General features: G+C 40.6%; 2 protein-coding genes and 1 long non-coding RNA gene across 3 annotated transcripts; 1 reads left to right on the top strand and 2 right to left on the bottom strand.

Moving 5' to 3' along the window:
• Positions 1–118: 118 nt before the first annotated feature.
• comtb (catechol-O-methyltransferase b) lies at positions 119–9,847 on the bottom strand. The gene is made up of 6 exons (XM_033625960.2): positions 9,688–9,847; positions 8,438–8,609; positions 2,256–2,373; positions 1,968–2,161; positions 522–653; positions 119–442 (listed from the first exon to the last, which is right to left on the bottom strand). Coding segments are annotated over exons 1-6 (798 nt in total). The 5' UTR covers positions 9,690–9,847; the 3' UTR covers positions 119–262.
• Positions 9,848–10,588: 741 nt separating this feature from the next.
• Positions 10,589–25,958, bottom strand: LOC117257452 (SRSF protein kinase 3-like). The gene is made up of 15 exons (XM_033627660.2): positions 25,822–25,958; positions 23,512–23,816; positions 23,324–23,432; positions 23,141–23,228; positions 21,357–21,444; positions 20,981–21,087; positions 20,666–20,831; positions 20,453–20,478; positions 20,272–20,328; positions 17,248–17,614; positions 17,000–17,097; positions 11,659–11,766; positions 11,495–11,564; positions 11,318–11,410; positions 10,589–11,076 (listed from the first exon to the last, which is right to left on the bottom strand). The coding sequence occupies exons 2-15, from the start codon at positions 23,741–23,743 to the stop codon at positions 10,892–10,894; spliced, it is 1,794 nt and encodes a 597-aa protein (XP_033483551.1). The 5' UTR covers positions 23,744–23,816; positions 25,822–25,958; the 3' UTR covers positions 10,589–10,891.
• On the top strand, positions 13,342–16,481 carry LOC144463440 (uncharacterized). Its single transcript, XR_013491581.1, has 2 exons — positions 13,342–13,651; positions 15,603–16,481. It is a non-coding gene; the product is annotated as an uncharacterized LOC144463440 (long non-coding RNA).
• Positions 25,959–26,263: the final 305 nt, after the last annotated feature.

The raw sequence follows: 26,263 nt of genomic DNA, 5'->3' as shown, positions 1-26,263 counted from the left end.
ATTAGATGCTTGAATGTGGTATCACTACTGCCGCCTACTGTACCAATATACACACAGCGCATCACACATTTAAACTTCCATCATGTGGTGTTACAAAAAATAAACCACAGAGCATAAATTTCTTCACATTACTTTTAATTTCAAGTTAACAGACTCTGTGACATATTAGAAAAAGAGATTTTCAGACTGCTCATTGAACCCAAAACAACAAGGTCTAAGGTTTGCTAGTACCTCTGCAAAACGTGACACATTTAGTTAAAAACTAGCCTAAGAAGACAGACTTCTCCAAGCCATCCTCAGCTTTGGTGTACTCCAGGTGAGATTTGAAGTACTGGCTCTTGTACCGCGGGCTGCTCCGGACAAATTCAAGATAGTCAGGAGTTCCTGGGCAGATCACGTTGTCTGCCAGTAGGACGCTGCCTTTCCTGAGGAGGTCGCACTCCTGATGAAAAAACAAAGAGCTTCATGCATCATGACAGAAAAGAGTTTGATGAATAGAAAAATAAGCACAACAAACTTGCCTCCATTAGTTTTGCATCCGGAAGATAGCGATCCTTCCAGTGATCCAGGAAAATTAAATCAAATGTTTTCACCCCAAACTGCTCCTTCATTTTGGGGATCCAGTCACCAGATGCTCCTTCAACTAAATGGACCTAGGAAGAAGAAACACATCCTGAATACCAATTTTTGGCCTTCAAAGTTTCATTGATTACTACTCACAAATATTCAACCCTTTGGCGGAATGTGAAGACACCTGGGGGTAATCAATCAATCACATTCATATAAGCTAATCAACCACCATACCCGGCCTAGTCTCGCCACCAGACAATCAGAGATCTCCACCTTCTGATAAGTGTCTAAAGACTGACTTGTGAGTCTATACCCGGCCCAACTTTTGTAGGAATTAGCCTTGCCATGTGTGTGTGTGTATGTGTGTGTGTGTGTGTGTGCGTATGTAAAAGAAAGAGTGATAGGGAGGGGAAGAGAAGTTCAAAGGGGGACTATTGTTCCTGTAAGTTATTAATAACTCTAATGCCACAGGTCAGACCACATCACTAGATGCACAGCAGTTGCAAGCCGTGGATAACTGTCAACAATTTCTCTAACCTGTTCCTTTTCCTTGTCGGTCAGCCAATTTAATAACTTGAAGTGGGGGTCAATGATGTGTTGAGAATACTGGCCTCATCTGTGTCTGACACTTACCACCTCCTTTCAGTTTCCTCCACCAGTTTACTGGTGATAAAACAAAACAATATACAGAGCATTCGAATACTAATTTGGATGCGAGTTACCATGGCAAGCTTCGAAGCATTCTGGTCAGCACTATTGTCATCTGACCTGCCGAACATAAGGCTGAGTACCACTCAGCACCTTTAAGTACCAAGTAGGATTAGAATGTCTCCTGTCAAACGATACATGCATTCATTTTGCACTGGGGGCCTGATCCTTGACTTTCCCAACTCTCTGCCAGATAATCAAACTTTTCAAACAGTTTAACATCTGCCTGGTTAGCACAAGCTAACAAAAGCAACAGCAGCCCACACCGTTGAACCCATTCATAACCGTTAGGTAACGTTAGCCATGTAATGCTAACAGTTAGCTCTGTCACTGTGTATGTGCAGCCAGGCAGACACTCGCCAACTAGCGCGGAGCTCACACTCCGGCAGCAGCAGGTACAACTTTTACAGTCTGTGGTGTGGTGAAGCCGAGCCAAGGGTGCTTGACAGAGTTGGCAGTTCAGCATGCCGAGATGCTACCAAAATATTCAAAAAGTATATAAGACTATACTACACGCCTCTCTAGTCACATTATGGATACTGATTGAAGTACTCTATTGGTATTGGTATCACTTTCAGGAAACCAGTATTGGTACTGGTATCATAATTGTTTTAAACCATACCCAGCCCTGACTGCACACACTATGTAATGGATTGTTTTTCAGTTTGTATGGAGACACCTGGCTTTACCTTATCCTCTAATCCTGCCCAAGCGATGACTTGACGAGCAATTGCAGCATAGTCTGGGTTGAATTCAAGAGTGATGAGCTTGCCGTGAGGGGGAAGCAGGCTGGCGATCCGTACCGTGGAGTAGCCACAATAGGTTCCCAGCTCCAATACAGTGGCTGGGTTTACCTCAGACACCACTGAGTCAAGAATGCTGCCTGCGGCAATAAAACAAAAAGAAGATACCAAAACACACAAGTGAGGTAATGATGTCCACATGAAACACAGAGTCACATGGTGAGAAATCAGTACCTTTCTCATCCCCCACATTCATGGCCCATTCCTTGTTTTTGCAGAACTGATCAATGGCTTTCACCACGCTGCGAGGGTCCCCTCTGGTGGCGTTTTTCTGTACTGCATCCAGTAGCCTCTGAAGGGAGAGAGAAAAAAGCTAGACATGATATATCTATAATGGAGCATTTTTTAATATCACTGTGCGTGTCATAATTATTCACTCATTAATATTTTATAGATAATTAATAAGTAAACATTAAAAGAACTTGGGTTGCCAGTTGTAACCATGCATTAGAGCAACAGACCCCATGTGTTGGTGTCTGTTTTCTTGTTCTTCAAATTCTTTTATTTGGAATTTTTCTCCAAAAATTCAACACAACACCATTAATGTAAGACATACATTTTTATCCTTTGCAGCTCAATACCCCTGAATGAAGGTGGCTTGTCTTACCTCTGGCTCACACAAAAACGATCAGTTTATACAAAAGTCACAAAGTGAGCTCAGAAGTATGACATCTTGTGATATACATGTCGAAATTGAGTTTAAACTGGAGAAGTATGTGTGGCATGAAAAACAAAAGTACAGAAAGGCTATTTGTAATTTTAGAGTAAACAACACCAGAATTCCTCAAGTCACTGGAAGATATAAAGGATGATAATGATAATGGTGTGTGAGATGAGTATCACATTTTGTTTGAATGTCAGAATGTAAGCTTAATGACGTACAGAGAAAGGTATTTGCCAAAGCATTATTTAAACCGTTCATCTATGTTTAAATTAATTTTGTTATTACAATCATATAAGCCAATAATTTGTAAATAGGCACTTTTTTGAAGAATGCAAGTAACATTGGTTGTAATTTAGCCACCTGTTTGCCATTGTTTTGTTATTGTATGTAATGTTTGTACTTCATACCATGTGATATGGTTGTCAATCAAATAGATGGAAAAACAAAGATACACAAAGTGGCCCCAAAAGACAGAAATATACCTCAGAGATACACAAATTAACCTTTAAAGAGACATAAAACAACAACAAAGAGACACATGATGACTGAAAAAAGACAGAAAGACACAATCTACCTCAAAGAGATACAAAATGACCACATAAGACACAGGTATACCCCTGAGAGATGCAAAATGACCTCAAAGAAATACAAAACAACAAAAGATGCTGACAACAACAAAAAGAGACAAAGCTTGCACAACATCTATGTGTCTTGTTCCTATGTGAGAAGTGGTGGGGCTTTTTTATGTCTGTCCCCCAGTATCTATTGTGTCAAAATCCACCTATGATAATACTGTTGAGAAGCATTCAATCCATTTTTACATGTTTCATTGATCATTCCTTTATTATTACTTCATTACTATGTAAGTTAGGCCTAAATAGGAAGCATCACTCAACATAGTAAATTTAATTTTTGTTTTTGTCCATTTATTAAATTTTTTTAAAAAGCTAATCTAAGTCAGCTTTATATAGACTGGAAGTAATCTGATGATCAAGACTTTAAAGAGGCCAGTAGTTTAAAGCAGAGTTAGATAGGCTTAAGGAGAAGCAATATCCTGACATGTGTTGACTGAGGTATATAATATAAGGCATCTGTGTATTTATTTTTTTAACAAGTGTATCCTCAGCATATTTTCTTCTCCTGGTTGCCATCAGCTGATCACCACTATGACGTGTACAGCTGGTTCTTGTTAATCTGTACTGTATGTGCAGCACCTTCTCCAAGTTTTCTTACGGTTTAAACCCCTCTAGGTAGTTGTGCTTTTACCTGTTGCTGCTTCACTGTTTGCTTAAAGGTAATGCTGAGCTTTCTTTGCTGAACCTGTTCAAGTGTAGTAGAGTGTCTTTTACTACATCTGACTTGAGTTAGGACTGACTCTGGCTGTCTTAAACCAAGACGCTTTCCTCAGGGACGTAGGTTAAGTTTCAGGGGACACATGTGAAACAGGTGTTTTGGGGGTTCACTGCCAGAAAATTTTGAGCATCAAATGCATTCTGGTGAATTTTTATGCAAGTGTTTCTGTTTCAATTTATGATGTAATTGTCTTTATTTTGTCAAAATAAAAGTAAAACTCTGCCACTGTAATGTTTTCATTGGGAGAGACAAAAGCCCTGTTCTAAATATTGAGGGGGATGTGTCCCTGCACTCCCCTTTTCACTCACCTTTTCTCAGGACTTACGTGGGTGTGTACAGACTAGACCAGACCTGACTGACTCTCTCAGTCTTCTGTAATTGTGGAAAAACTTGCTAGGAATATGTACACAAGAGTTTGGTGTCTAGACCGTAGCTTCATCACCCTCACAGATATGTTTAAATAAGATACTGAAGAGTGATGATTAAATATCTTCCCACACAGGTGGAGTTCGCAAGTGGGTGTTGGTTTGGAGGCAGACCTGAAGGAGCAAGCAGCAATACTGATGCAGAGCAACAGTGTTGACAAGGCAGAGAGAGAGCTGGGAAATTTCTGGAGTTTAAATAGACAGCTAAATTGGGAGGGTCTGTTTTGTAGCTGTTATATGGAGAGTAAGGTATGACGAGCTCCTTAAATCCAAAAACAGAAAACTAGTTCATGGCAAACTGTGTGTAAAATGTTCGCACCTGTCAGCAACCCTGCCTACAAAAGTTAAGAAATCAGGCTCACAGAGTTCTCTAGTATTTCATGTACGGAGAAAATATGAAATGTGATGTCAGGGAAAGCAAGCAGGTTTAAATTAAGCAGATATGGCAGCCCTTCCTTGACCACACCACAGAGAAAGGACTATTCTATATGACCATACTAACCTATGAAGAAGAGCACACTAACTGTTTTTGTTTGTTTGTTTTTTGCCTTCTCACATCTGTAGGGAGGGATTGTTCTTGTTGTAATGTTCTTTTTAAACTGCTTTAAGGATTTGTCTCTTTTCTTTCTGAAAAAGTTCTAAATTAAATATATATTTATTAAAAGAAGGGTTAAGATTTGTCTCTGCTGTTATTGTCTGTTTGTTTACAAATTCACATTGTTAACACGCCGCGATGATCAAAAGAAAACAAGGCCTTGGGGTTTTGTTTTTTTCTTTCATTAGGGACAGACAAGGAAGCGTCAGCCCTAATTAATTAGCACAAAGAAAACAAGGAGCTCTTCTCAAGAAACAATCAGCTGCATACAAATCATGATGTAACTTAATGAAAGGCTTGGCTGATATCCATAAATCCACGCATTGGTCACAGAAAGATATAAAATGCAAAAATTAACTTCAGGTTTTGACCGGCTACATCAGCAGTCGTTGTTAATGAGAATAAATGTTTTTTTTTATGTTAAAGACTTTTGACTTGTCACAGTAGGAGAAGCACAAGTGTCACTACTAACATCAACCATGGCTCTGTTGCTGTAAAGTGTCCCAGTGAACCAGAATGCACAATAGCAGAGCTGTGGGACACCTAGTATATAGACTGCAGCTATTATGAATGGTATTAGTTACGTCTGTGAAAAGACCATTGATTCAGGTTGAATCTATTCTTGAGCTGCAGCTGACTTGTTTTCTTAAAAGCTTAGTGAACCCAGGAAAAAAATAGAATTACCGCCTTGTGGTTGTTGTATGCCTCCACAGACCCGTCAAGCTGCAGTTATAGTTTATATCCATGTCTGTCCAGAGTCACACGTCACATGCTATGAGAGTTAACAATGACTCAGATATGGATGTTAATACAAATTCTAAAATGTGGATGCTTCACACACATCTTCAACCCAGCAGCACAGAGGATCTATACAATGGACACCCAGGATTAGTGTCACCAGTTCAGTATCTGACCAAATGTCTCCCTTTCTCTTCCTGAGTTACAGCGTTGAATAATGGCCAGAAAAGTGTTTTTGCAGAACATTACGATGTCACAGTGAGTTGACCTATTTTTGTCAAATTTTGTTATAATTAGCATATAAATTCTTTCATTAAGACCTAAATCAGGATTCGTGAGGTAACAGTGATCTTGACCTTTGACCACCAAAATCTAATCAGTTCATTGTTGAGTCCAAGTGGACGTTTGTGCCAAATTTAAGAAATTTCCTCAAGGTGTTCTTGAGATATTGTGTTCACGTGAATGAGACGGATATGAGACCAAGTGACCTTTGGCCTTTGACCACTAAAGTCTAATCAGGTCATCCCTGAGTCCAAGTGGACGTTTATGCCAAATTTGAATAAATTTCCTTCATGCATTTTTGAAATATTGTGATCAAAAGAATGGGATGGCCCGACGTATTTTTTGCAGATTTGTAGTGATGGACATTACATAGATGGACTGTCGCGGAGGCATAACAAAGATTTGATTGGGGGGGTTTTACATCACTGTGTAAAAATGGAATCAAGTTCAGCAATGTCCTCAATGTCTAACAAGAGATTTTCATTACATTTATGTATTGAGACAAAAAACATATTTTTTAGACATACTAGTATCGTGGCTCTGCAGATGGTAATGTCAGTCGGTCTGTTTGCTCACCTGTAATGGAGGGATTGCCATGAAATTTAGTACATTCATGGTCCACAGAGAACAAAGCCCACTGACCTTCATGAACCATCAGGCCAAAGTTTTATTTTGTCCAATACTTTGGTTTATGACCAAATATCGGCAAAGCGAATGGCATTCTCATCAGCTTCAGCTGTGCTTACTGCTAATGATAGCTAACACCCTAACATTATACCTGCTGAACATCACCACGTCAGCGCTGTTATTAGCATTTAGCTCAAAGCACTGCTGTGCCTGGATCCTGAATACAGCCCAACAGCAGCATAGCTGTAGAGTCTAAGTCTTGTTTACACATACCTTATTGAGCCATTACTGTAGCAGAACTATTTGCAGACGTGTGGAGAGATGTGTTGATGTGTAAAGAATCTCTGGATGCGCGCTTAGATTTGTGAAAGAGTACAGGAACCTGCACATGTGTATCCAGAATCTGTTTGTGCATAATAAGATTTGTAAATGTGTAAAAAAAAATCCAAATCTGTATTCAGATTTGCAAGTGTACTGGAATTTGTAAGTGTGTAGACAAATCTGTAAATGTGTACATATATATTAATGAGTGTTTTGCTCCAAGAGCCGAAATACAATCATCAGTTACAACTCAGGTGGGCCTCTCAATTGGCTGCCTTTATACATGTGACTGTTGCCACACTTCTGTCATGGCAGCGATCTGTTAATGTATGTGGAGATTTGTCTGCACCGCTCCGTCTGCACTGGGCCTCAGTAGCTATACAGCCGATATACCAGCAGTCGGCAGTAGCAGTCAGTGATTTAAAGCTTAACCTTACTGTATATTCCATACAATTAATACTGTTTTTACCATATTTCAGTTCATGAAAGCCTTATGTTGATTCATACTGCAGCGAGGAGACAAAACTTTTCTTTCTACTCCACGCAGATCATTAACCCTTGAAACAACTAATTGTAATCAGTTGATAAATTTAAACAATATTGTATTCCAGAAAAACTGCAGCTCCCTTGTTTACTTGTTTTTGTTTACAGACAAGTCCTGCCCAGTTCAATATGGTGGTAACACTGACATTTTACATCAACAGGCCAAAGCAGTCAGTGCACCAACTTTGTACAATATGTACTGTACGTCAATGATCATAACCACTACTTAGTCCAGTGATGTCACGCTTAAAACCACGGGGATGTAGGCTGTATACTGAATGAGGCACAGAGCAAGCAGAGTGTTACAGACAAATCTCCACACGCATTTGCAATTGATGATCTGTCTGTATTTCCAACTCTTGGAGCAACATACTTTTTCAGCCATCAATATCTATGTACACATACAGATTGTCTACACATTTACAAATCTGATTCTGATTATGGGTTGAGATACAGTTACCCAGCTCTCCACACACATTTGCAAATAGATTTGCTACAATAATGGCCCCCTAATAAATCATTTAAGGTGCATTTTATTTGTGTTTGAGAATGTATGAACATGCTTAGTTTATTTGAACTACCCTTACAATGCACAACATACATGCACAAACGTATTTTAGTTTTGACATTTGACCTACAGTGTGTGTGTGTGAGTGTGTCTTTTTCTATTTACAAAGCCTTCTGTGTGAATTTCATCATTGCCATATCTCAGTCTCCTTCACCTGCAGGGATGCATCACACTACTCTGGTCATGAGTGTGTTAAGGGGTGCTCTTGTGAGAAGTAAATACTGTATATTGAAGACACACCTGAGGACGTGTGGACTGGGTCACAGTGTCCAGCATCCGCTCCACAATAACATCGTGCCACATCAGCGCCAATCCTCCATGATACTGCACAGCGGCGGGGATCACCCATCTGTAAAGAGCATACAGGAGAGCTGCTCCACCAGTGCAGCTGTAAAGAAAAGTCAGCCACATCCTGCAACCAAGACAGAAAGCATCAATTCAGCATGGTAACATTGTGCTGCACTGTGGAGAGAGGCTGTGATAAATGTTCCCCAGACACAGAGCAATAACAACACATCTGCATGAGATAAATGAAAGCTCTCATATCTCCCCTCACTCCACCTCTCCCTTTGTGTAGGGATAATGAGATGGGTGTTTACTATGCAGTGTACAATACTGCTACTGCTCCTGTTTTCATTATCAGCTGCTGCTGCCAGGCCCAAGCTGCACACCCACACACGTCTCACTGTGGTAATATCACTGTAGGATATAATTTAATATCAACTGCAATAAGCACTGGTAAACACATAACACAGCTCTTTGTGTGCAGCTTTCTCCCTCACAGAAGCAATTAGTGTGCTCTGATATCTCGAGCACAGATGAATTGGGATGAACAGAGCAAAAAGGAGGAGAAAAGCACAGCCAGAATCCTAAACAAGGGCTCCTTCTGTGGGAAAGCAGTGGAGAGCATGGCTGGAAGCGGCATTACCTTGCACTAATAATGCAACTGTGAAAGACCAGTGGTGGTTGAGGTAATTCCTTTTGATTTAGAGTTTGAGTTGCATGGCAACTGGCTGGAGGTTAAGATCTGTGTCAGAAAAGGCAGAGCACTGGGACTTTAACCTTTACTTTGGATTCCATCTAACATACACACAACCAAGAGATTCACAGACAGAAGAGCAGAATAGTCCTAGCATGGCTAGATAAACACACACTTTCATCTTTTATCATCATGTAGAGAGATAAGTTTTCTGTTAAAGAACAGGAAGAAGAACAAGAATATAAAGGTTATCAAAATATTTTAAAAGCTTATTTGTTGAGAAACTGGCGTGACTACGAGTATCACCAACAATGTCAGTTACACACTAATCTCCCCAGTTTCACATTACTATGAGAAAACACATTCTTCAGTCCAAAAGAGGAACTACCACCAGACCGAGCCATAGTCTCCCTTGAACACCACAGGAACAAACACTTGTTAAGCATAAAACAAACACCTCATGCATCATTAAAGGGTCTCTCATTAAAACCTAACAGAAAATGAGACTTACATGTGTGGGCAGGCAGCGCTCCCTGTCCTCTTCTCACCTTCTCTTGTTCCTAGAGGAAAATCTCTGAGTTTTCTAGCAGGCGGACATATGCCAGCATTTATGTGAGACTAACTCCTCCCTCTTCTACCTTCCATCCCCCTCTCGGTGCTCTGCTGAATGTGAGCATGCAAAGAATGTACAATGGATAAAATCTCAACGGTCACACACACACACACACACACACACACACAAGCACACTCTCTGGGATTTCTAAAAAGGAGGGGGTAATTCCTGGTTGGCATTTAAAGGAGTACTCCACAAAATGATCATTTCTCAGTTATTTTTTCACCTCTTGTTACCTTGAATTTGTGAAGAAAACTTAATTTATCTCACATGCCTCCACAGTGAAAGAATAACCCAAAAGTAAAAGGGGCCCACCTTTTACAAACTCTCACATAATGCGTGCAAAACCTCTCAAACACATGCATTTTGCGAAAACCCTCCTATTTAAACACTTCTGCTTGGAAATTCTCACCAAGTGACACTGTCCAGGGCTGAAAAATGAAGCCAACATGGAAGTGCTAAAAACTGCAGTTCCTCAAATGGCCACTTGAGGCTGGCTCCAGAAGCCAGTCAATCCCCATAGACCCCCATGTTAAAATACCCAACTTTACAGCAGAAATAAACATGTTTACAGCCTGGCCGTGGTGTAGAAAACTGGTTTGCTCCCTGTAACTAATTTTAACATGAATGACAAGTGCACAGATGGTGGATTTTTATATAACTCAACCATTTATATTTGATCAAGGCTTAAAGTTATGTATAATTCAGGATGTAGGTGCTTGAGTGACAGGCTGTCTGTGAGGCGTCACCACAGTCTGTGAGTCTTGATCTAGAATAATAGATGAGTCTAGAATAAAAGCAGTGTTAAGTCAGTTTATTGAAATTCAAGAACTTGGTGATCACATAACAATTCAATCTTCCAGTAAGACAAAACTTCTCTTTGGTCATTGCTAGGCCTGAATTTGATGTGACTGCCATTAAAATACTAAAAGACAAAGCAACCCAACTGGGAAAAGGTTCTTTCTCAGACTGTGCTCATGATGCCAGCACCAGACTACCGCTGTTTTCCCACAGCTGTCCGAGTCCATGTCATGTGCAATGTGTGCGAGCCTGCTCCTAAGAACTAGTCCACTGGGCTCTGAACAAGACAGAGCTGATGTGTCTAGGAGTTAATCCAGGGGTGTTTCAGACACTGGGCAGCTGTGGCTCTTTTCTCTGGCAGCAGCTCCAACATGGTCAGGAGGAAAGAGCTGAATTGGGTGGCTTCCTCACGTGGCCACTCGTACTTATCCAGCAGAATCTCAAACAAGCCCCACGGCTTCAGCTTTGAGATGTGTCGCAGTAGTCCTGCACAGGGTAAGAAGTAGACTAATACACTGCTTTTATCTACTTTGAATTATTATATACTGTGTTTGCAAATACATTTTTAATATCAAGCTTTTACTTTATCCCAAACTTTCGTCAGACTGTAAGTTGCTCACTGTTGTGTGCCACTCAGAATATCAGATGCAGGTAATTTGACTATACACTTAGCAAAAAAAGCATTTATTAAGTATCACTGTATATGTAATAATTTAGTTAATTTTACCTTTATGGTTGAAGTATCGCTTGGAATTTCTTCCTGACAGAGCGAACTGGCATGGAAGTGATCCCAGCAGCTCCATAATGTGGGCAATGTGATCTTAGAGAACACACAGCACACCGTATTATAAGCACATTTAGTTTTTTAGTCAAACTCAAAAGGGATGTGGTGAACAACACAAACCTTCCTCGCGGGAGAACGTGGCTCCTGATTGGGGGTCAAACAGGTAGTCCCCAGTGGCCAGCTCAAAAGCCTGCAGCATATATAAAGGGATAGAAGAACATGGCTGTGACACATCTAGAAATCTTAAGAAATACTGTACATATCTATAAAGGTGCTCGGCTCACCATGCAGGCAGTGCTCCAGATATCAGCCGGTGTGCCGTAGTCAGCACCAATCAGAACCTCCACAGAGCGATACTGACACGTCTGGATATCTTCAGTAAAGTGTTTGTGCTGACGACCAGACAGATGAGATTTTAATGTTCCACCAAAAAAATGACATGCATCTACGACTATTATCTTATCCTCACAAAAACTTCTTCTTCTTTTCTAACTCTACATGAAAATGCTAAATGCTAACATTGGCATGCCGACATGTTTACAATGATAATGCTAATATACTGATGCTAAGCAGGTGTAATGTTTATCATGTTTACCATCTTAGTTTAGCATGCTGACATACAGATTAGACTGAGCAGAATGTATTTAGTCATAAACAAAAGTATTGGGGGCAGCACAGTGGTGACCATGAATGCTGTACACAATTCCATGGCAATCGATCCAAAAGGTGTCAGATATATTCATCTGGACAAAAGTGGCTGACACTGCCATCCCTAATGCCATGCTGCTAGCATGGCTAAAAATGTTTTATGAAAGGTAAACATCATCAGAGAAAATAACATCACCGTCTCTTTCTCTGACTCTGCCAAATGAAATGAGAAGCATAACCACCACCAGCGGGTAGTTCTGAAATGCACAAGATTATGCTGTATGTCTCTCTCAAGCTACATCACCAGCCCACTCAGTCTTGTCTCACTCGAAACATATGGCAGCTCTGTCTTTCACTGGAGGGCACAATAAACATGGCTGCTGTGCTCTACAGAAAGCACCTGTCGCATTTGGTTCTGTAAAGACAACGTGTTGGAACTGTTTTATAAACTAGAAATGTGGTGTCAGCCACATTACCCCTTGACCAGCCCCCTGCATTACTATTCTCCATCCATCCACCACATGCCGTCAGACTCTCAGACTCCCCCACCTGTCCCAGTCACCTTACTTTCACTACCACCTGCTCACTTGTTTACACTTTCCCTCATTAGCCCTTCAGTAGAATTTCCAGCCCATTTTCACTCATTTCCCACCACATCATCAGTGTCGTTGTTCGTGCCTTGCATTCAAGACACCAGAACCTGCATCCATAACTGAATCCGTACCTGTACCTGAACCCATACCTGTTCCTGTACGTGCCTGTACCTATTCCTGAACCTATATATGTTCCTGTACTTGTACCTGTTCCTGAACCTATACTTGTTCTTGTACTTGTACCTGTTCCTGAACCCATACCTGTTCCTGAACCCATACCTGTTCCTTCATCTGTATTAGTTCCTGTATCTGTACCTGTGCCTGTACCTATACCTGTTCCTGAACCCGTACCTGTTCCTTCATCCTTACCTGTTTCTGTTCCTTAACTCGCACTTGTTCCTGTTCCTGAACCCGTACCTGTTCCTTCATCTGTATTAGTTCCTGTATCTGTACCTGTGCCTATTCCTGAACCCAGACATGTTCCTGTGCCCATAACTGTTCCTGAACCCAGACATGTTCCTGTGCCCATAACTGTTCCTGAACCCAGACATGTTCCTGTGCCCATAACTGTTCCTGAACCCAGACATGTTCCTGAACCCGCACCTGTTCCGTCATCTATACTTGTTACTGTTCCTGAACTCGCACTTGTTCTTGAACCCATACTATCCCTGTATCTGTACCCATACCTAACCATGTTCCTATATCTGTTCCTGCAGTGGTGTAGTCTACGTGATACACAGGTATACGCCATATACCCACTAAGAAAGCTCCAGGATTTCCGTATACCCACTTAAAAATGTGCAAAGATCCGTAACAATATAGTTTTGTGACAGAACTTTAACTTCCGGATGCCAGGAAGGATGTTGTGCTGTTGGCTGTGATACCAGTCGACAAAGAAACCCCGGACTGCAGTTTTATTCCATCCCAAAGGATGTAATGTTAGACCGGAATAAATGGTTGGCTGCGATAAGAAGAGCCCACTGGCAGCCAACAGCTAACGTTAACTCCAGGTTGTGCAGTCAACACTTCGTGTCTGGTAAGTCCTCAACTCTATCTAATTTTTATTTTAGTCTTTGAAAACCCCTTACAAAACACGCGAAACATGATTAACTTCAGATGCCATATGATTAACGCCGACAGCCCGACACTACGTTACCTAACATGATGTTAGCTACCTCAATGGAGATTCACATTGTCTTATGCTAACATTAGCTAACGTTATCAGATTACGGTACACTCAAAAGCTTATGGTTTGAGCTGATGTCAGTCACTAATTAACTATTATTCTTACCTACTCTCATCGTGGTGTGGGTCCTTAAATATAATACACACTCACCGGCCGCTTCATTAGGTAACACTTGTGCGGTCTAATGCAATCCAATCCAATGGTTATGCCATAAATGCTATTTTTACGAAGCTTAACTTTATACATTTTGGGTTTTTGTTGACATTGTCAAAAAGGTGATAATTATACATTATTTTTATTATAGAGGTCATAGTGGATGGTGCTGGTGTACTGGAGTGCATTATATTGTGCGGTGTTCTCATAATTTTGCCCAATCTATTAACATATATTGAGGGGGACAAAATATTAGGAACACTTCAATATATTACAGTCCAGTACGCCAGCACCACCCAGTACAACCTTAATAATAAACATAAAGTTTAATTATCACCTTTCTGACAATGTCAACAAAAACTGAAAATGTAAAAAGTTTCATAAAGTAGAATGTATGACAGAGCTGTTGGATTAGATTGCACGGGTGGACCTAATGAAGTGGACGGACAGACGGACACACACACACACACACACAGCATGTTGCAGAGGTTAGCGGACAAAATACTGTTGAGGGTACTAAATATGAGTCGCAACCAATAATGGAAATTCTTAACAAATATCGTTGTCTCTCCGTCTCGTTTAAGTGTGAGGTGTGTACTGCCAATAGCGAAACATAGGGGTACGGTCAAATCGGACACAAATATGGTGGCGGTCTCGTCGACGTGATGTCACTGGTACCCATGAATAGGTCACTGCCATGCCTCCCTACGAGGCTGGGAGGGAATCATCACAGTATACCCACTACAATAAACTAGACTACACCACTGTGTTCCTGTCCTTGTATCCGTTCCTTTATCTATACCTAAAGCTGTCCCTGTATATGTTCCTGAACCTGTATTTTCCTGTATCTGTATCTGTACCTGTTCCTCAACCTGTACCTGTTCCTTTTGTCTGTACCTGTGCCCAAACCTGTACCTGTTCCTTTATCTCTACCTGTTCATCTATCTGTACCTGTACCTGTTCCTGTATAGCCTTGTTTCCACCAAGCCATACATTTCAGTTCTATTAAGTTCATTACACATTACAATGGTTATTTTTGCATTTCCATTGTCAAAAGTTGTGTATGGTACCCCCCTGCCCTGCTTTTCCGTTAGCGCTTTGTTGAGGTAACTACCACACTGATCTGATACCAAAAGGTGGAGCTAGAAACACTGCAGTCCTTGTGGTGGTGCTTGGTCAAGAGAGAATCATCCCAGCAAGCATTTTTTGGTTTAAAAAACATCTAATAGCCGTGTACATGAAGACCTGACGTCTAGGCTAAATCACGGCTGAATTTGGGCTGTCAGTGAAAATTTGGTAGACGTCTAACCATAACCAAAGTGTAGACGTCATCAATTATACGGCTATGTAGAGACCATGTCCAAAAAATGGAGATAAACATATTTTAATTACTGTTGACTCTCCATACGTGATTGAATATCATACTGCACGCCATCTGCAATGGCGAAAATTACATTTAATCAATTTCAAATTTAAATCGGCTAGATTTGGGTTACATGTAGCTAGACTAAATCGGAGCTAAATTTGGCCAATACGTTTAAATCACGACTATTGCTTGCAGGGACCGCTCTTGCTCAACAAGGTCTCAGTGTACAAACTCGCTATCTTGCAACAGAGACTCTAAACACAGCCTGTTCTTTTTTGTAAGGAAAATTTCTGCGCTCTTTCCGCTCCATGGACAATCAACAAGGTAGAGCTGGATGGACTTATCTATACCTGTTCCTGTGTCTGTACCTGAACACATACCCGTTTCTGTATCTGTATCTGTATCTGTATTTGTTGCTGTACCTGTTCCTGTTTCCTCATCTGTACCTGTCTGTCTGTAACTTTTCCCTGCCTCATTTCTGTTCACTGGTGAATTCTCAGTAACTCTTGTTCAGACTTGCTACTCACCAGTAAGCTTACGTAGCTTCACTTTTTTCAGTAAATCACTGAACTTTTCCTGTCAGCCTGGATTGTGTTGGGAATAGAATGATTTTATGTGTTTTACTATAAGTTGTGTTTCACTATATAAGTTTTAGATGTGTGAACAATGAGAATACTGGATGATTTCAGCTGATCTGAATGTGTTTGCTTTGCAGAAGTGGAGAAGTACAGGAGAGGAAGAGACATGAAGTCTGAGAAGCACATACCGCAATGCTTAGATAATTAGTTTCATATATGGTAAAAAGAATAGAAAGTGATATACAGATAGTAAGGTACAGCACGTGTAGGGAGTTGTGTTGTTCTCTTGTCTTTCAAAACAGGAACTACGCCCCCACCGCCAGCGGGAAGGAGTCAGATTAACACGAGGCAGGGGCGTGGTGTGGTGAAGGAGGAAGTGGAACTGCCAATGAGAAGAGGACAACGCCTTGCATGCACAATGACACTCTGTTACGCTCAAATATACTGGGTCAGGGAAAGGACAGGAGGTCAGACTTTGTGAACTGACACACCTTTGTTGTTCGTCAGGGACGTGAAGTTGAGACCCAGAGCTCTGTAATTTTATTCCTTTACTGCTTAATAAACTACATTAACTGAGACCGAATATCTTCTCCTATTGCTTCATTAAAGAACACGCAGGACTGAGCTCACACATAGCACATTGGAGAGTAGGATGAGACTCTTAGTCCAACAATTGCAATCACCTGCCTGACCTGCCAGTCATAAAACACCTCACAGTTTCCTTCACAGCTCCAACAACTTTGAGGTGCAGAAGAAAAAACATGTCTTGATTTAAGACATACCTTTACGGCAGGCCCCACCAGTTTCTCCCTTAACATATTTCATTGTATTTTTATTTATTATCTTCTTCTTTTTTGCCACTGTTTTCACCACTCTACAATTTTCATCAAATCTTCATTTAGTTTGGTATGTAACATATTTTGATAAACATGAAGATATTTCAGTAATTAAATCCAGGTATTCCTAAAAATCCTGGCCAATCAGTATGGTTATCACTGTGTATTTTGATGCATAAATAAAAATCCAAATTAAAATTTAAAAATGCTCTATTATCAAAATAAATTGTGGAGGATAATGCTGCCACGGAGGATAGTCACTCACCACCCAGCAGGCATTGCCCAGGTCAGCAATCTTGATGAGGATTTTATCAGCATTCTGAGGCTTTAGTAGGTCTAGAACAACATCCGAATCTCTGATAACTAAAAAAATATAAAGGAATGTGATAGATGAGAAGACATGGCCAAGATAGACTGTACTGACAGACAGAGTGTACTGATGAAAGCTAGGTAATGTATAAGCTAACATACTGTGTAAATATTAGCTCAGGCAAACACATTCATGAGACTGACCACGGGGATTGGATGGCGAAGGAGGGGGCAGCTCTTTGTCTGCAGTCTGATGCAATAACACCGATCTAGAGCCAGAGACAGGACCATCTGTGTTGAGGTCTGGCCACGTGCATATGGAGTGTCTGTGGCTGCGTGGAGACGTGTCCAGTCCATCTTCCAACAGCACTGTCTGCCTCTTTAAAGTGAGGTTAGGACCTGAGAGCTTAGAGTGACGGATGGAGCTACTGGTGCTAGAAGGAGCAGTGGCATCAGAGAACGACACATGAAGTTGGTCCTTTTGATTGTGGCCAGACGCACTCTCCTGTCCCCGTCGACTCCTGTCTTTTCTTGTCAGTCGCTTAATGGGGCTCCCGGAGACCTTGCTGGACTGCAGGGGTTTGATCAGTTGTGGGAAACAATCAGAGGTGAGCGCTAAGTAAAACAATGGATTAATTATTTGATGGATTATCACAACTTCATGCCTATTATGGAAGTGAAGGAAATCGTGCAAATTAAAGCCACTATGGCTAAATCCAAATGTCCAGACTTCACCGCACTAGCAGACACATCCAGTCCACAAGGAGCCTCAAACTGACTTTTTCCAGACTGCCAAAGAGTTTGCTTGGGGTGCAGACATAACCAGACTCTACTGATATAATTACCCATAATTCATTGCAATACGGATGTGAGGTTGTAGTGTCCAATTGCCAACTCAAACAAAACTAACTTATTATGAATCTTTTAAACAATTAGTGTATTAAATCATTATTTGAATCATGTAGGCCAGAAATAACAGTCAACCACATCTTGATACAGACACATGACATTTGTCTTTTTAATTGTGATATGTACAAGTATAGGCTATACAGTTTATCAAAATGCTTTTTATTATGCAGCCTACCCAAGCAGCAAACTCCAGTGTTGAAAAGCCATTGCAAACAACTGTAGTTCTTCAAATGACCACTTGAGGCTGGCTCCAGAAGCAAGTCAGTCCCCATAGACCACCATGTTAAATTGCCCAACTTTACAGCAGAAATAAACATGTTTACAGCCTGGTACAAAAAACAGTTTTGGTCTCTATAGCTAATTTCAACATTCATGACAACTGTATGGGTGATGAATTTTTATATAACTCACCCTTTGAAATTTTATTAAGGCATATGCATAATTAAGGGCACTGCCACTTTGAGTGACAAGTTGTCTTTGAGGCGTCATTACAGTCTATGAGTCAGATCCACCCCTCGCTCATTCACAGTTCCACCCACTTGTCAAAACATAGTCACCCAGATGGCAACAGCCGAAATCAACCAAATTCAAGGCTTTCAAACAAGAGTACACAAACCAATAGGTGACGTCACAGTGGCTACCTCCATTATTTTATGAGCCTACCCTGTAAAAGCTGGGCAGTGTAATCCCAAATATATAGACTAAGACATTTGGCCAAAAAACAATCAAAGGACTTACAATGTCAGTAAACCCAATTTATTTAATCATAGTCCAGTCCTTATTTACAAATATTTTGGATATTTGAGTATGTGTAGCCTAAATGTTGTATAAAAATATGAGTATCATTTTGTTCAGTCACAAAAAATGCCTATAAATGTTGTTATCTGCAGGGGCAGATGAGCAGGCACTAAGATTCATCATTTTGTGTGAAGAGTATGACCAGGTGTGGGGCATTCCTCAGCTGCAAGTGCTGCAGCGATCACCCTGCGCAGTTGTTGCTCAAACGTTTCCACAGCAACAAGTGAAAAAGAGTTGAGGCCCTTATATCACCGGCATTTATAGCCTTACTACCTTGACGTGATGATGGTGAACATGTCACAGTAGGCCTACATGCAAATGAAGAACGGTGTTCAGCCTTTGTGTAGGATTTAAATGTCTGACTTTGGTGCCCCCCAATGGTAGCATCAAAAACACTCAACATAACATTCACATGATAAAATTACGTATTCTGTGACCATTTATCAGCTGCTTTTACCAGTATATCTGCATCTGTATGCATATCGTCTGTAGTTTCCATGAGTCTATAGAGATGACATCCATGTATTAATATCTCAAGAATAAACTGTGAGGATGTTACTCTGTATGTTGTAAAACAGTAAGTTGCTAACAACAAGCTATTTTGAAATCACAACAGTAGATGTTGGAAGGACATCAAAATCTGCAGTTGTGTCATCTTACAGAAGCCTACATCAGGAAACCCCCTCCACACCCCTAACGTGTCCCATCTCTTTGAGCTGCAGGAGTCTGTTAGTTAGTGACACAACAATACCACAAGAGCAAGCTAGCAAGTTTGAGCAGAAGTTCAAGACAACTGTCAACATAAGATATAATCTGGGGCTATTTCAGTGTTTCTCTCTTTGGCTTTTAATTTTGATAGTTACAGAAATGTGTTAATTATGAGATATAAGAGCTGTGCAGTACAAATATATCTTGTTTTCTACCCTGGTCATCTCCTCTTCACCTGCCTTGACTGCAATGCAGAAAGTGCTTGTAAAAAATATGTTTCTAAGTTGAGTTGCAATCTGTACAATATTGTTAAGGGATTTCCACTGCCTCTTTACGGTCAAGTGTGATAAAAAGAAAAGTACAACAGAATGAGTGTAGTAACACCTATTATATCAACCAATCTCCTAAAGAGCAAAAACAGAGAGAGTTCAAAGAGCTCCCTGTATTTACAGATCCCAGTGTAACCCTGAATTTAATCGTGGCTAGCTTTTTTAATTAGTCAACAAGGCTTTTTTGCTTAAATTATTTCTCAAAATTAGTGGGGTAATATTGCTGTAATATTAACAACATAAATGTGTGTATATAAAGAACTCATATCTCCTCCTCCTTGAGCATCACAGTCATGATTATGTAAGAAATCTCTATGCAGTGTGCTCATCTAGGGCAGCAATCTGCCAAAATCAGTTAGTATATGTCCGATGTCCTGCCTTTTCAATGATTTCACATGTCCTATAGCAAATTACAGGCTCTAAATGTTGTCAAGATGCAGTTAAAAGGCTCAAGCACAAAAGCAAAACACAGCATTCATCTTACCCACTCCCCAAGAGTGTGGAAAACCCCAGTCAGCTTCCCCAACAAGCTGGACAAACTCTTCAGAAGTCATAGGAGAAATGAACAGGTCATAATGTAATTATGAAAAACACAACTGTCCAAATGACAAGAATTAAATAATAATGATCAAGAATAGAGTAAGAATACATTTCAGGTTGCACACCTGTTTTTCTCTGAGGCTTTTGTTCACTGGCAGGAAGCAAAACATCAGCAGGGCGAAGAGGCACAGGATGTGAAAACAAGCGAAAAAGGAAACACAGTGAACATTTTCCTTGCATTTAATCAATAACACCTCCATCAGCCTGGTACTTGCAGATTCCCTTGACACATGCTCCTTTATACTTGAAGCTAGACATACTAATGCAGCATCACTAACCTGTGGAGCTGGTGAAACCGGAGGACACTGGCAGCTGCCACAGCTTGGTGTCGGCCGCCAGGTTCTGAATGTAAACCTCATCCACTCGCAGGAGGATGTTTTCTGGCTTGATGTCTGTGTGGATAATCTTGCATTTAGTGTGCAAGTAATCTAAACCCTGCAGAACCTGTGATAAGGAGTGAAAATACAGTCACTGTCATTGCACCCAATGTCAATGAGGAGCAAAAATAGAAGATAATCTGTTCAAAGAAGCGCTCAGCCAGTGGTGAAATACAGAGAGGATGACTTAAGAAGGAATAAAAGGTTGCACAGCACCTGTCTGAGGATGCTCTTAACACAGGGCAGGGGGAGGCCAGTGTAGTTGGATTTGACAATCCACCTCAGCAACTGGTGGCCCAGCACCTCCAGAACCATGCACACATCTGGTAAGACATTAAGGACCTCTGCAGCATGGGTGTTGAGAGTGTCTTGGGTATTTGGAGAGGGGAAAAACACACTGACATAATCTTTTCATCTTGAAGTCTCGAAGCCTACCACTATGACACAAAGATGTTGTCACGGTGCCATCTGTTTCTCTGAGTATAAGCACACTTGTAAAAAGCATAATTTAAGAACAGTATTTAACAGAAAAGTCAGACCTGCACCACATGTTACAGAGTGGGGACGTACAGTATGTTTCTGTAAAGGATACGCTCTCCATTCACTCCAGTGATCCTGAAGTCATCAATGAGGTGCACAATTGTCTCACGTTTTGGATCTTTGGGGTCACTGTCCCTAACCTGATGGTCATATAGTACACATATTAGAATATCAACAAGAATGTGTAAGTGTAATAAAGACAATCACATTGTGATTGCATGACTTTCTATCATCTATCAAATGCAATAACATAGTGCAAGATGCTGCTGCTGTCCTGTTGGTATTTATGTGAAAATAACAAAATCTGTGCAGGCAGGCTGAGCTACAATATTAATATTATCATGAGCTGCTATGACATATACATTTTTTATGTCAAAATGTTGTGCACTCCCTGTCTTCCTCACACATACAAACACACACAAAACCATCAGTTTGTGATCATCTTCTCCCCATAATACACTTTCAATATCAAACATATATCTCAGAGATCCTGAAATGACATCAGACATTGTACTTTATGCCACCATAATCAGTCTCACTCATTAGTAAATCTTCCTACAGTGACTGAGACGTTTCAAATGAACTGCAGGTCCAAACACTTTGCGAATTTAAAAAAATGTTTTTGTTTTTTCTGTCAAAGCCACAGTGGGAAACTTTTCCAGCAAATATGACCTGACTGTAATTAAGCTCTAGCGCAATTCAATACTTTTCATGCTCAGACTGTAAGTTGTCTCTCTCATCCTGCCTTTCACTTGCTGCACACACACTCACTCTCTATCTAGCTGTCACTGTCCAGGGCTGTCAACTGAGTCTTTGCTGATTCACAATCAACCAGTAGCACAGCAACACACCTTCTCTGTCAGCCTATCATCTCACTGCTCCTCGTTTTAAATATGGTTCTTTCTTGCTGCATTTGTGTGCACCCTCCACTTCCCCATCACCACCCAGACTTTACGCATTCATCAGCCTCATCTGCCTCAGAGTCAGCAGCCACCACCACCAGTGTCTGGACTCCATGGGAGGATTAACTCTGCTGCCGCTCAGATGTCCCTCAATCACAAAATATGTCCCTCTGGTTTCCAAGCACCAAAGACTTCTGGTAAATCTTAATCAGCACAAATCATCTGTTAATTTATACACTCATATCCTGTATCAAAATTTTATCTCAACTTCAGTCTTCTGTTTCTCCTGATTGAAATACACGACAGACAGATACAAAAGACAGATAATCAGTACAAAAAATAAATAAAAATCAGGTTTCTCTGGCTTCTTGTGCTCCTGGCGGTGTTTGCAATAACCCACTACGTCCGATAAAAGAAACCAAAGCTAGGCGGAGTCTAACATGGTGTCAATCACTGCTTGTGCACATGCTGCGCTGCCAACAGCATCGTGCATGGCTAAGACAAGTGAACAGAAGAAGACTGACAATGAAAAGCTTTCTTTCTCTTTCACAGAAAAAGACTGACAGTCATATTCTGTAAGATATAAGCCAAGCCAGAGGAACATGATGTTTTCACAGATTATCTACCTCGTGTCCTACTGTCAGGATATAGTGACAGTTACAAAAAAATAACTTCTGTCATAACATTACTCACTGTAGCTTTAATGCATTTGTGTTTTTGCAAAGTGTTCTGGATATGCAGTTTGCTCAAAACGTCTCAGGCATCGTATCTTCCTGCTCCACAGCCACCACAGTGGAGTCAGTGTGTTCTTTATGGTGACCAGAAATATTAACAACACTCTCACCAGATCCACAATTCATGTATTGTGAGACTACACATTACTAAAAACTACTGAGTACGCCTCTTAAAACAAAAGCCATGTGGTCACACTGACACATTTCAGAAGTTTGATCTCATCCAGTGCCGTCTCTGTGAATGTCTGAGCACTCTTCACCACCTTCAGAGCCACAAAGCGGCTCTTCCTGCATGCAAACAATTATGGCAGTTAGCTACAATTATGTTTGATTATCTCTAGGTTATGTTACCATGTTAAAGTCAAAAAGTCAAACCTACTTACACCATATCCCAGCAGAGCCACACAGTAGAGAAGTGGCCCCATCCCAACTTTTTAACCACTTGGTAACGGTCTACGAAAATGTCTCCAATCTCTACAGGGTAGTAACCACCTGCAACACAATGAACCACCTGCGTTAAAGAGCAGATCTCAACCAGTGTGTTGGATTTTGGTGCTGCAGTGCTTCGTACCAATGCCATAGTCTGCAGGATTCTCCTGTTGCTCGTCGAACAATCCCACAGGCTCAGGTGAACGGGGACTTGTCTGTACAGCTGTAGGGCAGTGGGCAGGTCTGCTGGGCGTGGGGGAAGATTTAGGACTCCCTGCTGTATCTGGGGAGGGGTGAGGGCTGGGTATGACGGGTGGATTGGAAGAGCTGGCTGAAAGTAGGGCTGATATAGCAGCAGCATATGAAGATGACATGTTTAACTGGAGCCTGAAGAGTTCGAGTACAGCTGAAGATGGGCCCAGATGACAGCAGCACTCAGGAAAAAAGCTGCAACAAAAATGCGTTTGCATACTTGGAAGGAGTTCTTCAGTCATGCTTACATCTCTGAAACAAGAGTTCACCAGCTGTTTATCTCAGGCAGATAGCTTGTGCTTTTTGTCACTGATTGCAGGAGGTTGTGTGCAATGACATTTCCTAGGGGCAGTGAATGTGTGCATTTATTTTTAGCTAGATGAATGGCATGTCAACGTAAATAGCGCCTGACACCGGCCCAGCTGCAACTGAACTCTTTCTGATATTACATGGACTACTACAGTGAGGCCGCCAATGTTGTAAACATGAACGGCTGGCAATTCAAATGTTTTTTCAGGGATATTTGGCTAGAGCCATTATTTTGTTAAGACAGTAAAATGATTAGTAAAACACAGTGTTTCACACAGCTCTCATGGTACTCAGTGGGCCTCATTCACAAACAGTGGGTACGCACAAATCTGTGCTTAAATCATGTGTACCAACATTTTATTATTTTCTTATCTGACTTTGTTCGTACTCTGCAAACAAAATAAGAATTGCCTAAGACCATGAGTATTGAGCAATTGAATGAATTATGTTTTAATTTTGAAAGATAAGTCAACGTTGATTTCGCGATGTTGTTTCATAAACTTCAAACAGCCTTCCATCCTCATTAACTATAGTCATAATTAAACATGTTATTATAAAAACTGAGTGTCCCAGTCCTAGCTCACAGTGGAGTATATGAAAATGTCCAAACTGAAATGTAACAGTTTTGTTTTCCATTGATATCATTGAATCTGCCTCCAGTGATGGCTACACCCACCATCTTTAGTGCCATGGAATTATAAGTATTGTTTTTAACAGGCATGCAGGGTATATAAGAGATTCTAATTTACCTCCACACAGGTGCTAAGAAGGCATACGTGGCACTAATTTTCTTTCGTACCTTTTCACATAGCTGCAATATTTAAGTTCAGTTCAAACTCATGAATGTTCATGTAAGCTAGCTTTGTTTTTACTTCTCCAGCTGTTAGTTTTTCTACAATGCATGTCACTTTACTACAGAAGCATATTGCTGCCACATCAGGAAAAAATAATGGATGAGTATTACGTTATGAAAAGTTTATTGTTCTAACAAGAAGTTTTTCACGTTATAACAATATATTTTCACATTATAACAATGTAGTTTCATGTTAAAACGTGATAACTTGTATTGTAAAAATGTGAAAAAGTTTCATGCTATAACGTGATGAATTTATATTGTAAGAACATGAAAAGTTTTACATTATAACAATATAGTTTCATGTTATCTGTGTTTTGGGCCATGTTGATGCCTGTTCATTGCAAAGAGCCAAGTGTCAAATCACAACCGGAGTATATGGGTGCACCTCCTCCCGAGACCAAATATTGCATTATAATGATAACATGAAACTTTTTACAGTCTTGCAATATAAATTATCACATTATAACATGAAACTTTTCATGTTCTTACAATATAAATTATCACGTTATAACGTGAAACTTTTCATGGTCTTACAATATAGATGATCACCTTTTAACGTGAAAATATGTTGTTAGAAGGTGAAAATATATTGTTGTAATGTGAAAAACTTCTTGGTAGAACAATAAACTTTTTACGTTGTAACGTAATACTGACCCATTATTTTTTTCCTGGTGTGGCAGCAATGGGCTTCTGTACTTTACAGATGTAGGCTATGGCTAGCTAAACCTTTTACATTCTTCTGCTCTGCGTGACAGTTACAGCTCACATTTATATGCCTTGTTTTATAAAAGTAATTTTGTTTACAGCCTTTAACTGTCATTTGTTTACATTATGTTGCTATTTGGTCCCACAGCGACCAAGTCCACCTGTTTTATTGTGAAGGTTTTAGCAGGAAGTTAAATTGACTCTCGTGCTGTACTAATCGTGTCCAGTGCGTGTTGCTGGTCTTAACCATCAGACATGGCAGTACAAAAACTCAGAGAGCTGTATTCTCCACATAAATACTCAACAACACAAGAGGAGGAGTCTACTTACCGCTGTGTGTGATATATCCAGTTTTAATATTTTTATCGCGGGAAATAAACCGAGCCTGGCACGAGGACTGTGTGCCCGCCTGCTCTCCTGCTCACTGTGCTCGCACTGAAAGTCACTCAGGTCCAGGAATAGCAAACTGCTGCTGCTGCTACTGCTGCTGTTTCTGACAACATGTAGCTACCAGTGCTATTTCCAGAGAGGGTGAAGAGGTCATTATCATATTTATCTTTGACTTTCCTATCACCCACTTACAACTTTTAGAAACAGGTCACCATAAAAGAAGAAGAGGAATAGTAATGCTACAAGAGATTTAAAAACAAAAACATAGAATTAACTTAAACTTGTGTACCAATATCACAGTCACTCACTGCAAGATTTTTTTAATCATCAGTTGTTGTAAATCAAAAGAAAGAAGAACATCGCCCCTCCCAATAGAAACACG

This window comes from Epinephelus lanceolatus, chromosome 1 (genome assembly GCF_041903045.1).
Source record: "Epinephelus lanceolatus isolate andai-2023 chromosome 1, ASM4190304v1, whole genome shotgun sequence".
Lineage (NCBI taxonomy): Eukaryota > Metazoa > Chordata > Actinopteri > Perciformes > Serranidae > Epinephelus > Epinephelus lanceolatus.
This window is presented reverse-complemented; position numbering and strand designations above follow the sequence as displayed.

What these genes read in the sequence shown, in the direction of transcription:
- LOC117257452 (XM_033627660.2), bottom strand. Translation starts at nt 23,743, where the DNA reads ATGTCATCTTCATATGCTGCTGCTATATCAGCCCTACTTTCAGCCAGC. An exon ending in CACTGGAGTGAATGGAGAGC is followed by an intron (nt 21,088 to 21,356) that starts GTATCCTTTACA and finishes ATGTCTTACCAG; the next exon opens with ATGTGTGCATGGTTCTGGAG. An exon ending in AAAGCCTCAGAGAAAAACAG is followed by an intron (nt 20,329 to 20,452) that starts GTGTGCAACCTG and finishes TGACTTCTGAAG; the next exon opens with AGTTTGTCCAGCTTGTTGGG.
- comtb (XM_033625960.2), bottom strand. An exon ending in CCCAGTCCACACGTCCTCAG is followed by an intron (nt 2,374 to 8,437) that starts GTGTGTCTTCAA and finishes CTCTCCCTTCAG; the next exon opens with AGGCTACTGGATGCAGTACA. An exon ending in GAATGTGGGGGATGAGAAAG is followed by an intron (nt 2,162 to 2,255) that starts GTACTGATTTCT and finishes TTATTGCCGCAG; the next exon opens with GCAGCATTCTTGACTCAGTG.